At 43.7% G+C, this 14,856-nt stretch overlaps 3 protein-coding genes across 3 annotated transcripts in view; all 3 read left to right on the top strand.

Moving 5' to 3' along the window:
• Positions 1 to 14,856, top strand: part of LOC119916213 (NLR family CARD domain-containing protein 3-like) — a 795,320-nt gene that overhangs the window by 532,135 nt on the left and 248,329 nt on the right.
• si:ch211-207l14.1 (ribosomal RNA processing protein 1 homolog) lies at positions 581 to 7,148 on the top strand. Its single transcript, XM_038730621.1, has 4 exons — positions 581 to 1,656; positions 4,420 to 4,662; positions 4,963 to 5,061; positions 5,558 to 7,148. The coding sequence occupies exons 1-4, from the start codon at positions 1,369 to 1,371 to the stop codon at positions 5,663 to 5,665; spliced, it is 738 nt and encodes a 245-aa protein (XP_038586549.1). The 5' UTR covers positions 581 to 1,368; the 3' UTR covers positions 5,666 to 7,148.
• On the top strand, positions 8,529 to 14,816 carry LOC119914058 (vesicle transport protein SFT2B-like). The gene is made up of 8 exons (XM_038733083.1): positions 8,529 to 8,684; positions 9,595 to 9,684; positions 9,787 to 9,872; positions 10,845 to 10,926; positions 11,085 to 11,120; positions 11,215 to 11,273; positions 11,360 to 11,389; positions 13,280 to 14,816. The coding sequence occupies exons 1-8, from the start codon at positions 8,616 to 8,618 to the stop codon at positions 13,314 to 13,316; spliced, it is 489 nt and encodes a 162-aa protein (XP_038589011.1). The 5' UTR covers positions 8,529 to 8,615; the 3' UTR covers positions 13,317 to 14,816.

Genomic DNA, 14,856 nt, shown 5'->3' with positions numbered 1-14,856 from the left:
GAACACATGAGGTTGCATTTTTCGACAGGGCAGCATAAATCGTCAGAACACCTGATTAATGAGGCTGATATCTGTTTTATAAACACATAACAGTTTTAATAAGGTTCCCTTTTTATTGCAAACATAAATCATAATAAACTTGTCATTGTTCTCTGGTGGACAGGCTGTTTCTAAATATATTAGCAATAAGCTAAAATTGGTTTATTAGGTGAAGAAAATAAACTATAATTTATTTGGAGAAAAGAAATGGTGAATGAAATTGAATAAAATACACAAAAGGATAAGTTTTATACCTCTTTTAAATAAAAAAGGTATCGCCCAATTCGATTTATAAATACTTTAATTATTCCTTAATATCATTATTATTTTCTGATTCAGTCTGTAACATATCAGAAGTTAGAGATAATGTTAAAAATCCTTGTTTTCAATCACTTGTTTTGTGCAAGCTAAAATAAATTTCTGTTTACTAACACAAAAGACAAAGAAAAGCAGCAAATCCTCAAATTTAAGAAACTGGAATCAGATTAGATTTTTTTTTCAGTTAAATGAGTAATTGATTATAGGAATAGCTGCTGAAACAAAACTGCTTCAGTTCTATTTGTCAATAGAAAACTCTCCAAGATAAAGCATCTGGGTGTTTGTACCAAATATAATGTCATTTAACTAAAAGGCAAAAGGGTTTATACTTCTTTTTAAGAGATATTTAAGATAATCTTTATTTTCCACACATGGAAAAAGCATAGTGTCAAGAAATAATCTTTAAAAACACTAAAAACATTTGTACAATTTGAGCAGTGTAGGATTTTCTGTTGGATATTAAAAGACTATGCTGCATATAGTTTACCCGATTTAGAAGATCAATTACTGTGTACAGAAACAACCTACCTAAAAGTGAAATGGCTGGCTTCTCTCTCACCTCTCACCTGGTTTGACACAGATACAGAAAGCCAGGTGTAATCCCCCTCCTGCGCCTCAGTAAACGGATTAACAGGTTTCAGCTGAGAGCAGCACGACAGCAAGAGAGAAGCGGCGAGAAGGAAGCAGAAGAAACCAGAAAACTCAACCAGGAGGAAAGAAGCGGCGGACGTGTGGAAGAACGAGCGGCCGTTTTGGAGGACAGGCTTTATTTTAATTTAAATCTGGATGGATCGGAGCGGGACAGAGAAAAGAGATCGACTGTCAGGACTGGATTTGTGGATCTTTTTCTCAGATTATTTTCCCACCCGTTGCTTCTTCACCCATCCGACACCGATCCCTCCTCGTGTCCCTGTTGTCCAACTCTCAAACTTCTGCTAACTTGGCTTAAACTAAGCGTTCGTGCTCTCTTAACTAATTTAACTTACAACCAGGCTGTAATTTATCGAAGCAATGGACCCAGACAGAGAAGAAGCTGAAGTGTTCTTGGACGCAGAAGACCCGAGTCTTCTGACAGCAGAGGACGAGGATGAGGATGAGGAAGAGGAGGTGGATGAGGAGGAAGATGCTAAGATCTTCAACGCCTGGATGCAGCGGTACAGAGGTGGGGAACGGCAGGAGAACATCGGAGAGGAAGAGGAGGAGGAAGGGGAGTCAGAGGGGCGAAGAGCTGGGAGCAGAAGCAGCGTAGAGCCACCGGTCCAAATGAGGACCAGCCGCCGGGCGTCGCTGCCGTGTCCGGTAAGGCCTGAAAGTACTGTGCATCAACAAAACAGCACATCTATTAAAGTTTGATCATTCAAACGACAGGCTTTTGTTCTGGTTCCTAGTCGCAACTATGACCTGATGTTGACATGAATGAGTCAGGAACTGGTAGCTTGCAAAATAGTCTCCCCACAAGGTCCATTCGTAGCTGTTCTGGAGCGTCTGAAAGTGGCATTTTAAGGACATTTAGATGTGAAGTCTTGAAAAAAAAAAATTCCCATGACAACTGGGGCAAACGTGACCTCTTGAGGAAGATCGTCTGGTACAATGAAAAGCTCCAGATCAGCAACTAACGGACCTAAAGCACGACCCGTGTCCGAGGTCAGGAATGAGCTCTCACTGGTAATCCCACCCATATGGCATAAACAGGGACTTACCGTTTGAAAGTCTTCTTATGGTTTGTGTATGGTAACTGTCAGTGCCACGTGCACATCGTCGTGCAGTGCCTATCGACAGAGACTGGAAGTCATTCATTCCCATAAAAGATCAGTGACGGACAACATTTACTGCTTTGGCAGAAGTTTTTATCCAAAGCGACTTACATTTAAGAAACAACACACATTGTTCCCCACATGTCGTGGTTCAAGTGGAGTTCAGGTATCAAGGGGTCCCGTTCACGAGGGAGGGTAAGATAGAGCAAGAGAGGTGGACTGGTGTGCCATCTGTAGTGCGACCGCTGCACCAGACGGTTGTTGTGAAGAGGGAGCTGAGCCTAAAGGCAAAACCGCTGTTCCTTCACCTTGAAGGAAGACAGTTCGTTCTGGCATCTGACTCAGATCTCTTCTTGGATGTTTCCCAGCGGAGGAATCTGAGGACACTGGGAAGAGGGGAGATCCAGAACAGGCTGGAGGGATTACATATCCCATCTGACCGTGGAAGACCTCAGGATCCCCCAGCAAGACCTGCACGATGTGGCCAAGGAGGAAGACGTTTATGCTACCTTGCTTAGTCTGCTGCAACTGGTGGAAAATGGATAGAAGAATGATGCTGAACAAAGGAAGAAATGAGGAGTTTGCTACCACACAGGACTCCAGTTTGAAGAGGTGTTAAGGGGCAATTTGTTCTGCGATAAAGATGGGACTGTGTAACAGAAGCCAGATGGCTGTAGACCTCACTCCGCGACACCTTAAGAGATGCACTGGCAACCGATGCAAGTGCCCGTGTGTTTTAGCCTCCTCGTTTGCGCGTCCGCCTCCCGTACCCGAGCTCGCCAGTTCGAGTCTGTACTGCGAAGTTGTACAATCTCAGGGAGAACCTTTACAGCTGAATCAAAAAACACCCCAGAAAGACTTACAGTAGCGGATGAAACCCTTCTCTGCTTATCAGGATCGGTTTAATTTCATTATCAAAATAGCATTATATCGAGTTTGTGTGAAATATCAGTTACAATAAGGACCAGTTTCTGACCTAAACCTTTCAAAGTGTTGTTGTTGTTCCTGCACACTTTGAGAAACTCCATAGTATTCATGATCTGTAAACAAACAGGTCCACTGAGGGCAGTAGTTTGTTACTAGTCCATTACAGTCCGTCATTCACCCTCCGTTGGAATAAATGACTTCTAATCTCTGTCAATTGACAATCTGTGAAGATGGACAACATTGTGTTGAGTAGTCTATCACGTCCTAACCAACCGTACGACAGTTTCCCAACAAAATGTAGCATTCGTGTCATGTAGAAGTCATTACCAGCTTCTGTCTTGTAAACACTGGCATTGTTGTGGGTGACCGGGAAGCTTGCCTGGTGGAGCGCATACCCAGGCTTAAGCTTGATTTAATGATTTCGGAGGCATTGTGAGGCTACCCAGCCGACCAATCACAGTTGCACGTCAGGCTACGGCGTAGGTGACGGCGTAGGGTAGGGGGCTACGCAGAGGCTACACCGTCGATTCTAGGCAGAAGTATAAATGCACTTTAGTCCTAAAAGTCCTAACCCTTTGCTGCGATCCCCGCTCTCCCCTCTAGTGATACCGTCACTCTCAAGTGTGAATGGCCAAAAAATATTAATAATCTTTAACATCCAAGTTGTGAAACTTTTCTGAAATAATACAGGGGCCTGAAAAGCAAACAAAAATGTGTGCTCAGTTAAAGTTTGCTGTACTGCTTTATTATCAATGCGCAAAACCCTCACACGACCAGCTCTGCAGTCACGTGTCGTCCAGTCATGTGAACGCCGCCATGCCGTGGTCAGTGTACCTTGACTTGGCAGCACATTTACTGCAAACTGGTTATTTTCAGAGCGGTCAGACCAGTTCTCCAGCTAGCTGTGGGGGATCACAGGTCCTGATCAGAGACACCCTGAGGCTGGAGAACAACAGTGAGGATGAAAATATCCTGTTACCTGCTGTCTTGACAGGATCCATTTTTAGCTGCTTAGAAACAGGCATACTGCTCTAAGGAGGGCAGCTCAATTGTCTCAGAGCTCATTGGTCCAGTTGGGTGTTAGAGAGAAGCATGGCAGCTCAAGGCCGCTAAAGAGGCTTTTAGACTCTTGTTTATTTTTGCCAGTGTTGATGGGATCAGTGGGCTGATTAGTTACAAGCAAACATCAGAACTTAGAGGAAGGATACAGACAAAAATATAATCGAGAATATTACAAACAGCTGAAATGTAAAATGTGACCGCTCTTAAGACTGATTTTATTTATAGTTTACTGACACCACTGGAGATCTCTCTACAGGACTTAGAAAAGGAGGTGGTGACCAGTGGAACCAGTTAACCTTCTCTCTCTCTTTGTGTCCAGGCTACTCTGTCGGCCATGCAGCTGTCTCGTCTCCACTCGTCCACCCAGGCTCCGGTGACGGCGAGGGTTCTGCTGCACCGCACCTCCTCCCGACGCCTCCTGCCAACGCCGCAGGAGGTCGTTGCCCCAACCCCCGTCCCCGTCCCCGCCCCCGAGCGAAGACCCTCTCTTGCACCCACAATCCCCGAGGTCACAGCGCACGAGAGGCGGGGCCAGTTCAGGAGACGCAACGTCGTATCATTGGTGGGTAAAAAGACTGATTTGAACAGTTTTAGAGTTGTGTAAAGTTTAAAAGGACATTTTGGTGACTTCTTGTCTATACTTGTCTCGCAGTGAGTTAGTTTAGCATAAAGACCGACAAAGAAGAGAGTGGAAACAGCCAAGATAAGATACCTGGCTGATGAGTAACAAAGCTTATTTCCCAAACTGCTGACCTTCCTTTAAGAGACATTGGGCTCAGTTTAGACATAACAACTAATGAAAGTGATAAACAACATCAGAAGGCCGCAGTAAATAACTTTTGTGACTGTGTCTGTGTTGCAGGGCGATGCTTTCAGTATGTGTCTGATCTGTCACAACGACTTGAATCAAGGAACCGGTGGCACCAGAGAGCTGCAGTGCACACACACCTTCCACAAAGAGGTAACACACACCGTGAATAAAACAAAGCAGGTGCTCCTGACGCACGAGGAGGCTGTGGTGAAAAGCATTTACTGCTATTTTAATGTAACGTCAGCACAAGTATCACAAGTACCTTTCTTGTGCACAGTGCTGCATGTTTTCAGGTAGCTTTGAGAAGTAAACGTGAGTAGCATCACCAGTAACACCAGTAGCTCTTCGCTGCTTCCTTCCCAGTTACAAAGTTGTGTAATCTGTGCACACATGCTGTGCAGGTTTATCTTCTGTCTTTGTTTGTACTGTTTGTACCTTGAGGTGAGGTGGATGCATTGGAACAGTAGATGGTACCAATACGCCAACGCAGACACTGACAGGGTCGAAATAAAACCAAAAACAAGCTTTATTCACAGTTTGCTTTTATTCATATCACAGTGTTCTAACATCACAATGTCTCCGTTTGTTTTGTAAATTCAATATTCACCTAAAAATGCTAACAGACCTTGTTTCCGTCTCCCTGCAGTGTATAGAGGAGTGGCTGTGGAGGAAACAGTCCTGTCCCACGTGTCACGTTCAGGTGTCCGTACCTCAGCCCGTCTACTGGACCTCCACCAGGGTCAAAGTCCCCTGAAACCACCAGGAAGGGAGAGCGACATCATCAAACTTCCTTAAAACCTGCGGCAGTTTACTGCGACATCATCGAAGTCTTCTCAAATCTAAAGCGTTGGACTGAACCCGTCCTCACCCCAGGTCGTCACATATGGACGCGCGGTCAAGACCGTTGCGTTGGGAAGCCCTGTAGCGTCACAACGCACTGAGGGAAGCCCTGTAGCGTCACTTTAAAAAGCTAAAGGTAGGTGTAGGATATTTAACAGGACAGTCAGAGTAAGGAGCTGGTTGGGGTGGACTGTGGCCCAGAAACTGGACTTTTACCCTGGACACTGGTGTTCGTTCCCGTGTGACACAAAAAGTCAGCGTTGAATGTTTTTTTGAGGTTACTTAACATTCGTAAGTTAACTGACGTAAGTTAAGTTGTTATTTTTAAGCCAAACCACAATCTTTTCTGAACCCAACCAAGTAGTTTTGCTGCCTAAACTTAACCGAATTATGATATTTCATGAAATTAACACCTACGTTTATTTTGAAAGTCTAACTGGACGTTGCCAAAGTCCTTATAGGCAAGTCCTGCCACTCGGCCGCCAACTTGGCAGCACCTCCGGGCAGCTATTTCGGACTAACAAGACCGGGCTCCTGTCTGAATGAATGGGCAGAGAGCCAGAGCTGCACTTTCACCGGGACATAAAAACAGAACCAGCAGTCAAATCTGAAAGTTTGAAGACTTTGCCCCAAAATAAGGTTTAAAAAGAGTTTTTCCCGACTGGTTTTACTTCTACCACGCATGTGCAGGAGAAGTAAAACAGACGGAACCACACGATTGACTGAAATATTTTCCCGCTTTGGCTTTCTAGCGGGAGGGGCGGGATAACCGCCATCTTTGGCGTTAGGGCCTTTCCCCATGGAGTTGTATTGAGGCTGTGATTGAGTGGCGTGTCTCCTCGATAAAGCGTCTCTGACGTTGCGTATGTATTGTTGCTAACTTAACCGCGGAGCCCTAAACGGTGGAAAAAACTACGCTAAAAGGGTAGCCAGGGCGTTAAAATGGGGTCTTGACCAAACGTCCATTTGTGACGAGCGAGACTGCGTTGGACACCAACATGATCCCTGCAAAACTTCCAGCTGTGGATACGACTTCACCAGAGCTTCCAGCAGCGCACTGTGACCTCATCAAAATCCCTGAAATGCCAACAGCAGGACATCATAGCGAACAGTGACATCATCAAAATACACTGAAACTTGACGCCGTCACTACAACGTCTCCATAGTGTTAGTAGAGTCAATGCTCTGAATAAAAGAGACAGTTTATTTAAACAACACAAACAGCCTGATCTGTTTTCTCTGAATGTGAAAACACACTAACGTACAGCCACAGTAACCTCACCTGTGTGTGTGCAGCTAGAAGTGGTTAGCAAATAATTTACTGACTTTGTTTTTACAGTTTAAGCAGTGTTGTTGAGATGTCTGAATAAAGTTTGATTGAACCAGTGGAGGAAAAAGGATTCAGATTCTTGAGAAAACTGCATTCAGTCGGTCCCTCCTGGATTTCACAGGGCCATTTTTTTGTGGCTGTTGCAGCCTAAAATGCAAATTTTGTTTTTGTTTGTTTGGTTTTTTTGTGTGTGAAATTGTGAAAAAGTTAAATGTAAAATGTTATATAGTGTGATATTTTCTTCACGGCTGTTATTTTTGTAGGTAAATGTGAGACGTTGGTATCAAACATGTCCGCTGCGAATTATTGCCGAGTCCTTTTTACACATACAAGAAATTTGTTTTGACGACTAGGTGCACAACAACAATAAACATAAACCCATATAAATATAAATATATAAAGATAATATAGAAGAGTAGAAAATGGAACAAAAGCTTTATTGAACAGCTGACTGATGGAGCTCAGGATCAGGTCACAAATAAATTAGCTCTTCAATTTTAAATAAAATATTTATTTTGTTGAGGAAAAGGGACTGAAAAAAGATTTAATGTAATTTTACTCGTGCATATTTGTGAAACGTTTCATTGTTTGGCATCAACTGTTGGTTCTGACCATAAAGAAAAGTTTAAAATCTAATTTCTTCAACTTTAACTCAAAAATCTGCTTTTAAACTTGAAATAAACAATGATTTGACATTTATCCTGATAAATATCCATATCGAATTACATGAAATTTTTAATTTTGATAACATTTTTGGTCACATCGCCCAGCCCTACTCTGAATACTTACAGATTTAGATAGATGTAAAAATTAGTAAAAAGTGTTTTGTAATCATCTCAGTCGCATAAAAAGAAGATATTGTGGGACACATTTCTTTAAAATCATGACAGTATTTTGGTTCTTGAATAAAATGCAGTTTTCCTCCCTGGTGTTAATGTGGAGGACAAAAGTTTCACCTTTACACTGTTTAACTCGCAATAAATATATTTATAAGATGGGGTTTTTTTGATGCAAGACCTTCATCAGGCAAAAGGTGTTACACACTGAGAAGACATCTTGCACCAATCCCCCAGTATTATAAAACATGCCTACAACTATAATCCAGCTTCAGCTTAAAACTCTTTGTGGCAGCAAACATCCCAGAGAGATCTTTACTAGACGGATTTAGATTTCTGTATAATTAATGTAAACAAATGCATTCATAGACAGACATGTTCTCAAACCTTGAGATAAACATGTGACCTCACAGGAGATTCATACTTCATTCATTTATGTGTTAAGTAACAATGACATTTTATGTAAAAATAGAAAAAGTCATCACAACAAACATCAAGTGCTCTGCAGTAAAAAGTTAATTTAGGAGGAAACAGCGCCCCCTCTGCTCGCGTTGTGGCCAGAGGCGGGACTGCAGGCGGAAGCGCTGCACCTGTTAAAGAGCGAGCCGGCCGCCGCACCTGAGAGCAGACACACCTGGAAGCAGCTTCTGGAGACTCAGCGGCGTTTAGTCCGGAGCTAAACAGGGAAAAAGAAGTTTATGGATAAATTAAAGAACGTGCTGGGCGTTCAGGATGAAGGAAGCCGAGACGGGCCCGGGATACTGGAGGTGACGTTAACGGCAGCTAGCATCTCTGCTGGTGGTAGCTTGTTAGCTGCTCTTTATTTATTAAGCTAATCAGCTTTAAAACTTCAACTGGTGACTCAAACTTCATCAAATACTTGTTTTAATGTAGTGTGAGGTGATGGAGGAAGTGTTCACGTCCTTCCCGCAAGTAAAAGTACTAATACCGCACTGTAAAGTACTACTAAAGTACTGCACTGGCGTTGTCACGGAAGTAAACGTTTGTAAACATCATCAGGAAAAAGTACTGTTAAAAGTACTGAAAGTAGTATTTATTCTCTCATTTTCCATTTTTCATTATGGATCAATGTGCTGCTTCTTTCCTCCATTAAAAAGACTGATCGTTTGGTTTGTTAAATAAATAAATTGAAATAAATAAAAGTATAAGCAGCAAATCCAAACGTGCCTTCGTAAAGAGTGTTTAAATGTATTAAACACAATCAGATTAGTGATGTTTTGTTTCTAATTGCTCACTTTGCATGTCAAGATATTAAGGAATAGAAAAAAACAATAGAAAGAAAAATACAAATCTAAATATGAAGGAGTACTAACAGGACTGACATGACAGCAGCAGTAGTGAATAAAGTAGTAATAGTGAAAATGAGCACAGGTAGAGTCGATGTGGATCCAGTCTTAAAAACTGCAGTATTGGGGTATAACATGTAGTAAAAATGTTTTCTTTGGCTCAGTGAGCCACAGTGTCAACATTTCCTGTAGCCTGAAGGAGCCATTCACATTTAAATATCTGTATTATTTATTTATTTAGAGATTGAGACAGACTAGGTTGTTTTTGTGGTAGAAAGGACATATATTTGATTTAGTGGTTTGTGTTGCGAGAGCGTGACAAACCCGCAGTGTTGTGACCATAAACATGATGTTGGTGACGCCTCCGCAGAGAGCCAATCAGGCGTCGACGCTGGCCTGGGGGACGAGGATAAAGGGCTTCTTGATCTGCTTCGTTTTGGGCGTTCTCTGCTCCGTCCTGGTGAGTCAGTGTTGCGTTTTACTGTCTGTTTGTTGTTGTGTTTTTTTACAGTAAAAACCTGTGTCCGTTCATGATAACAGCCCGTCTGTCCTCTGGATTCAGGGCACCTGTATGCTGTGGATCCCGGGTTTGGGTCTCGCTGTGTTCGCTGTCCTCTACAGTTTGGGAAACATCTGCGCTCTTGGCAGGTACCAACCACGACCCAACCAGAACCAAACTGGTCTGACCCGGTCTAATGAGGTCTAAAGCTAGATTAAGGTGAACCAGGTCAAACGGGGTCATTATTTAATTTAATCCTGTTAATAATACACCGCCTGCACTCTTTACCCTGGTATTAACTGGGGAACTACATTACCCATAATTCCTGAGGACTTGTCAGTTAAAGGGCAGTGAACTCTAAATCTAACGGAGTGGCCGCCGTGAGAAGAGCCGGCCGAATCCTCTAAACGCTGAGGAACGGCGCTTCAGTGCTTCCTTTCGTACCTCCTTAAGCGAAGGGGACACTGGACCCTCTTTGCCTTCCCACAATGCCTTGCGGCAGCAACGTGTGAAGCGACGCGGCGTTGTGGTTTCACCACAGCAGACACGCGAAAATGTAGAAACAGCATTTCATTTAATTTCATGCCTGTGACCCAAAACGTCTGGAAATGGTTGAATGATGAGGTAACGTGAACGATTCTTCTGTCAAATCCATCCAGGAGGAATCGAGAAAAACAAGCACGTTGAAGTTCTAGTTAACAAAATCATCATCATGACTTAATAGTCTACAAAAAATGGCTTTTCTCTGAATCTGTTGTGGAATAAACTAAAAAATGTGTTTTAACAAATGTATAAAAAGCTCCCACACCAAGAAATCACCTGCTGAATCTCTTTATTTAAAATGATTCATGTCAACATCTCAGTCCGCTTCGTCTGTGTTGTTGGTTAAAACAAGAGATGTGACTCTGACAGGAAACTCTTTTAAAGTCTGGAGTCAGAGCAGAATGCTTTAAAAAGGAAACATCGTCCTCCGGTGGTGGAGGCCGGTATCACAGGCTGCTTCTGGATCCGTCCTCCCAGACAGACGGGTTTGAAATCCCAGCATGCAAAGCTGAAAGGGCAGATTTGAATATCTGACGGGAACATTTCACCTCGTCAGATTTACCTCTTCTTAATTTCAGCACCATGTTCCTGATCGGTCCGCTAAGGCAGCTGAAGACCATGTGCGCCAAAGAGAGAGCGTTTGCCACCATCATCATGCTGGTGAGAACACACTCACATGTTTTCAGCGGAGGAAGACGTATTCACATCTTTATACTTTAAGTACTAACAGTAGTAACAGTCCTCTAAGAACAGACCGTTTCAGCTTAGTGACGCTGATCTGAGGAGTTTATTTATTATTTTCATGTGTGTCTCTGCAGGTTTGCCTGGTGTTGACGCTGTGTGCTGCTTTCTGGGTGAGAAACACAAACAGCTTTTATTAGTTTTATTCTGGACGTCACTTTGTCGGGTTCTGGATTAATTATTAACGATGAATCTGTCTCTCCGCAGTGGAAGAATAACGGCCTCGCTCTGCTGTTCTGTATCCTCCAGTTTCTGGCATTCACCTGGTATAAAACACACACACATATATATACACTGTATATACTTATCTGATACTTGTACTCTGTCTGATTGCTGCTGTTGTTCATCACAGGTACGGCCTTTCATACATCCCCTTTGCCAGGTAACACACACACTCGTCTGTCTGTCTGTACAGATGTTATAGATGTAAAGAAGCAACACGGTACACAAACGTATCGTATGAGAGAAAAAAATAGTCAAAGACTTAAACTCAGTTACATAAGTAGTATTCATAGTTTTCACGTGACATCTCATTCCAAGGAAAACAGAGCAGGAAGCAGGTGACACGCTGTTACTTTGAGTTTGTTTGATGGTTGTTGTGCTTTCGGCTTTATTAATCGAGGAGACGAGCCTGGGCTGTGTAAGGTAACAGTAAACATTACCGCAGTGGAGCGGCGGCGGAGTCCCGGCGGTTTTTAAGCGGATGCTGTAGCGTTATATGGACCGGATACTCCCGACACTTGCAGTTTGTGTTCATATCTTTCTTTTTCTTCAGTTGAGAGGTGGTCCAAATAAAATGTGACTGCTTTTGTGGCGCCTGTACAGGGGATCCGCGGTGTTGGTCTGTTGTTTCTACCCTCCAGGTCACCGCGCATGTCATGTGACTGAAAGCTATGAATTGCAGCAACAAAAAGCTTAAAATGTGAAAAAACAAACATTAAAGAGGTGGTGTTCTGCTTTTTGCCTTTTCCTCTCTCCTTTATTGAGGTTTGCAAAGTGAAAAAGCCCAAAGGGAGTTCCCATCCCAGAAAACTATGCTTTGAACTGAAAACAGCTCGTTTGTAGTCCAGCTGCTTCCCTTTCATCCCTGTGACGTCACAGGGATGAAAGCTAAGCCTCATATAACGCTCGCCAAGCGGCGACTCCGACACGCCCTCAGAAACAGCGAGCTGCAGCACACAGCTCTCCTCTCCCTTCCAAACACCAGCTACCCTCCAGGCAGGCAGTGGACAGAAAGTTGTTCCTGTGATGTAGAGACAGAGCTCAGTTAAAACTTTATGGATACAGATTAATAACTCACCGCTCTGAAACTCTCGCTCCAGTCCATGTTGCCAAGCTGGTCGGCAACATGTACGGCTGAACCCGAGCTGTTTACCGGCTCCTCGCTGACCCGCCCTTCTCTGCTTCTGATTGGCTAGTAGTGCTTAACTAGGAACTGAGCATGTGCAACTCCCAACAAAGATCATTTAGAGACAAGATGTATCACTCCATAGCTAAAACGAAGCCTTCAACACAGGCTGAAAAGAGGAGCTGCAGCAACGTGCAGTATGACAAACATATAACCATGTAAACCTGCTCTGGTACAAACTCTAAATAACCTGAACATGAGCAGAAAACCACCTCTAACATATTTCAAACGGTTTTAATCTTAATTTTCCACAGTATGGATCCTGAAAATACGCTTCTCTTCTTCCCGACAGCGAGCCGATACACGCCGCTGCAGCGCCTGCACAGCCCCGCCTCCTGTCACTCACGGCGCTTTCTACTCGTCTAATTCGCCCCGTTTGAATCGCGTTTCTTTTCCTGCCAGAGTTTCGACAAGTCCCGCCCTACTGCGCCGTGGTTGGCTAGTACTTGTCACTTGTGATTGGATGCTGGCAAATGAAAGTTGCGGTACAGAGCGGGGCTGAAGAAGGAGCAAAGCGTCTATTCAGAGCCTGGAGAGGTTGGAGACGTCTCCCCTTTCAGTATTAAACAAGACGGCCCGGTGAGCTGCCGTCCTGTTGTTGGCCTGACAACGCTTATAATTCTCTAAACTAAATCTCAGACAGCAGAGCTGATAAGATAATTCAGTAATTTAATCAATGCTGTGTCAATTTTCCCCCGCAACATGGCGACGTCCATGTCAGAGGCCCCGCGATAGAAATGTCTCGCTCTAATATAAATGGTTATGTGAGGTCTTTATACACCACTGAAAACACAGCTGTGGATCTCATACTGCAGGAATATCACACACTGCACCTTTCAGAGACATTTCCTCTCTGTCTTTCAGGGACGCCGTCATCAAACTCTTTTCGATGTGCGTCTAGACGTGGCGGCCCTCTGGAGTGACAGCCTGTCTGACCAATCAGGACGCAGGACACTGTGAGGCGTGTGTCCAGTCAGCAGCGAGCAGCCGCTCCTGGGGGAACTGACCGAGGCCTTAAACACTTCAAACCACGAAACCTGTGAAACTCGAGTGCCTTCAAAACCACTTACTGGTTTCCATGACGACCAGTTAACTCTACATGTACAGTTTGTGTTGTCGTAGCTGCTTTTAGCTGTTAGCAGGACTTCCTGTCTGTTCCACCTGGACTGATACCCGGACGGGGCCGAGGCCTTCCTGCACGGATCTAATATTTATATTTGTGATATTTTAATGCAGCTACATTTCATAAGCAACATTTCTTTAATTATAACTTTTAACCTTAAAATACGGTTACGGGCACATTTCAAAGCACAGCGCAGGAAGCTGCGAACGTCACGTGATCTGGTGTCACACCGGCGGCTGTTATCAAGTCGCAACAAACACGCTGTCAACTTAAAGCACCTCCATACGAGGCAGACCTTCTAAATAACTGCTACTACACTAATACCAGCAATACATCAGGGGAATATTCTGCTCGTGTCATACTACAAACTACCTGTGGAAACGAGCACCAACTGTGCCTCCATATCGTTTATATTCACAGAATATACACGTGCTTGACTGAACACTTGAAACACGGTCGCTCTGGACGCCCTGACACAGTCGCAGATCTGTAATCGGCTGCCGTGGCGATCTGTCCTCCAAATACATCAAACAAAAATTAAAATAAATGATAAAAAAAGACTCGAAATCAATCAGTCGCATAAGGAACAAATCTTAAGCGTGAAAAACTAAGTCTATTGTCAAGATGAGCAAACAGTTGATGCAGGTGCCCGAGCTGCGCAGCACCTAAAGCCTTAACATGTACGGAGATGAACTAAAATAACAACACTGTAATCAAAGGAATTCAGCGCTGGAGGGAGCGTCCCGTTTAGAGGACAGGAAGTCACCCGGGATCTCTGGTTCTGCTACATCGAGTCCAGCAGCGTGATGCTAAATCTGTGGCGGGCTCTTTTAAGGGAAGCAAATACACAGCGGTGCTTTAAAGTAGCTTTAGTTTGAATTTTAACCAAATGAAGAAACAATGATTGTAAAAGCTTCATGTAGAGAAAGACGGGCTGCAGTCTCCTGTCAGCCTTTGTTCTGTTGATGAGGCAGAAGAGAAGCTCGGCGCCTCTCAGGCAGTGTCACCAATCACAGCCTGGATGGGGCGGGACATTTAAAAGTATTGACAGATAGGCGTCCTTCACGCTGGGGACGCTGGGGACGCTGGGAACAGGACGTCAGCAATGTGGAATAACAAATGAAACGATAAGAAAACCTGCAAAGCGACTGAAATACAGAAGAAACAAACGGTCCAAAAGCTGATTACTGAATTAGATTCTGTTTTTCTATTTTGAATTGTCTCCCGCCACCTAAATTCTGTTTCCCTTCATATAAATAAAGACATCTCCTACATAAATTGGTGCAGAAGTTAAGTGTTTAAAGCTCAAAGTCTTCTG

Source organism: Micropterus salmoides, unplaced genomic scaffold (assembly GCF_014851395.1).
Source record: "Micropterus salmoides isolate LMB-PRFRI ecotype aquatic unplaced genomic scaffold, ASM1485139v1 Ms_hic_scaffold_1, whole genome shotgun sequence".
In the NCBI taxonomy this organism is placed as follows: domain Eukaryota; kingdom Metazoa; phylum Chordata; class Actinopteri; order Centrarchiformes; family Centrarchidae; genus Micropterus; species Micropterus salmoides.
Note: the sequence above shows the minus strand (reverse complement) of the source record. Positions and strands in the feature narration are given on the sequence as shown.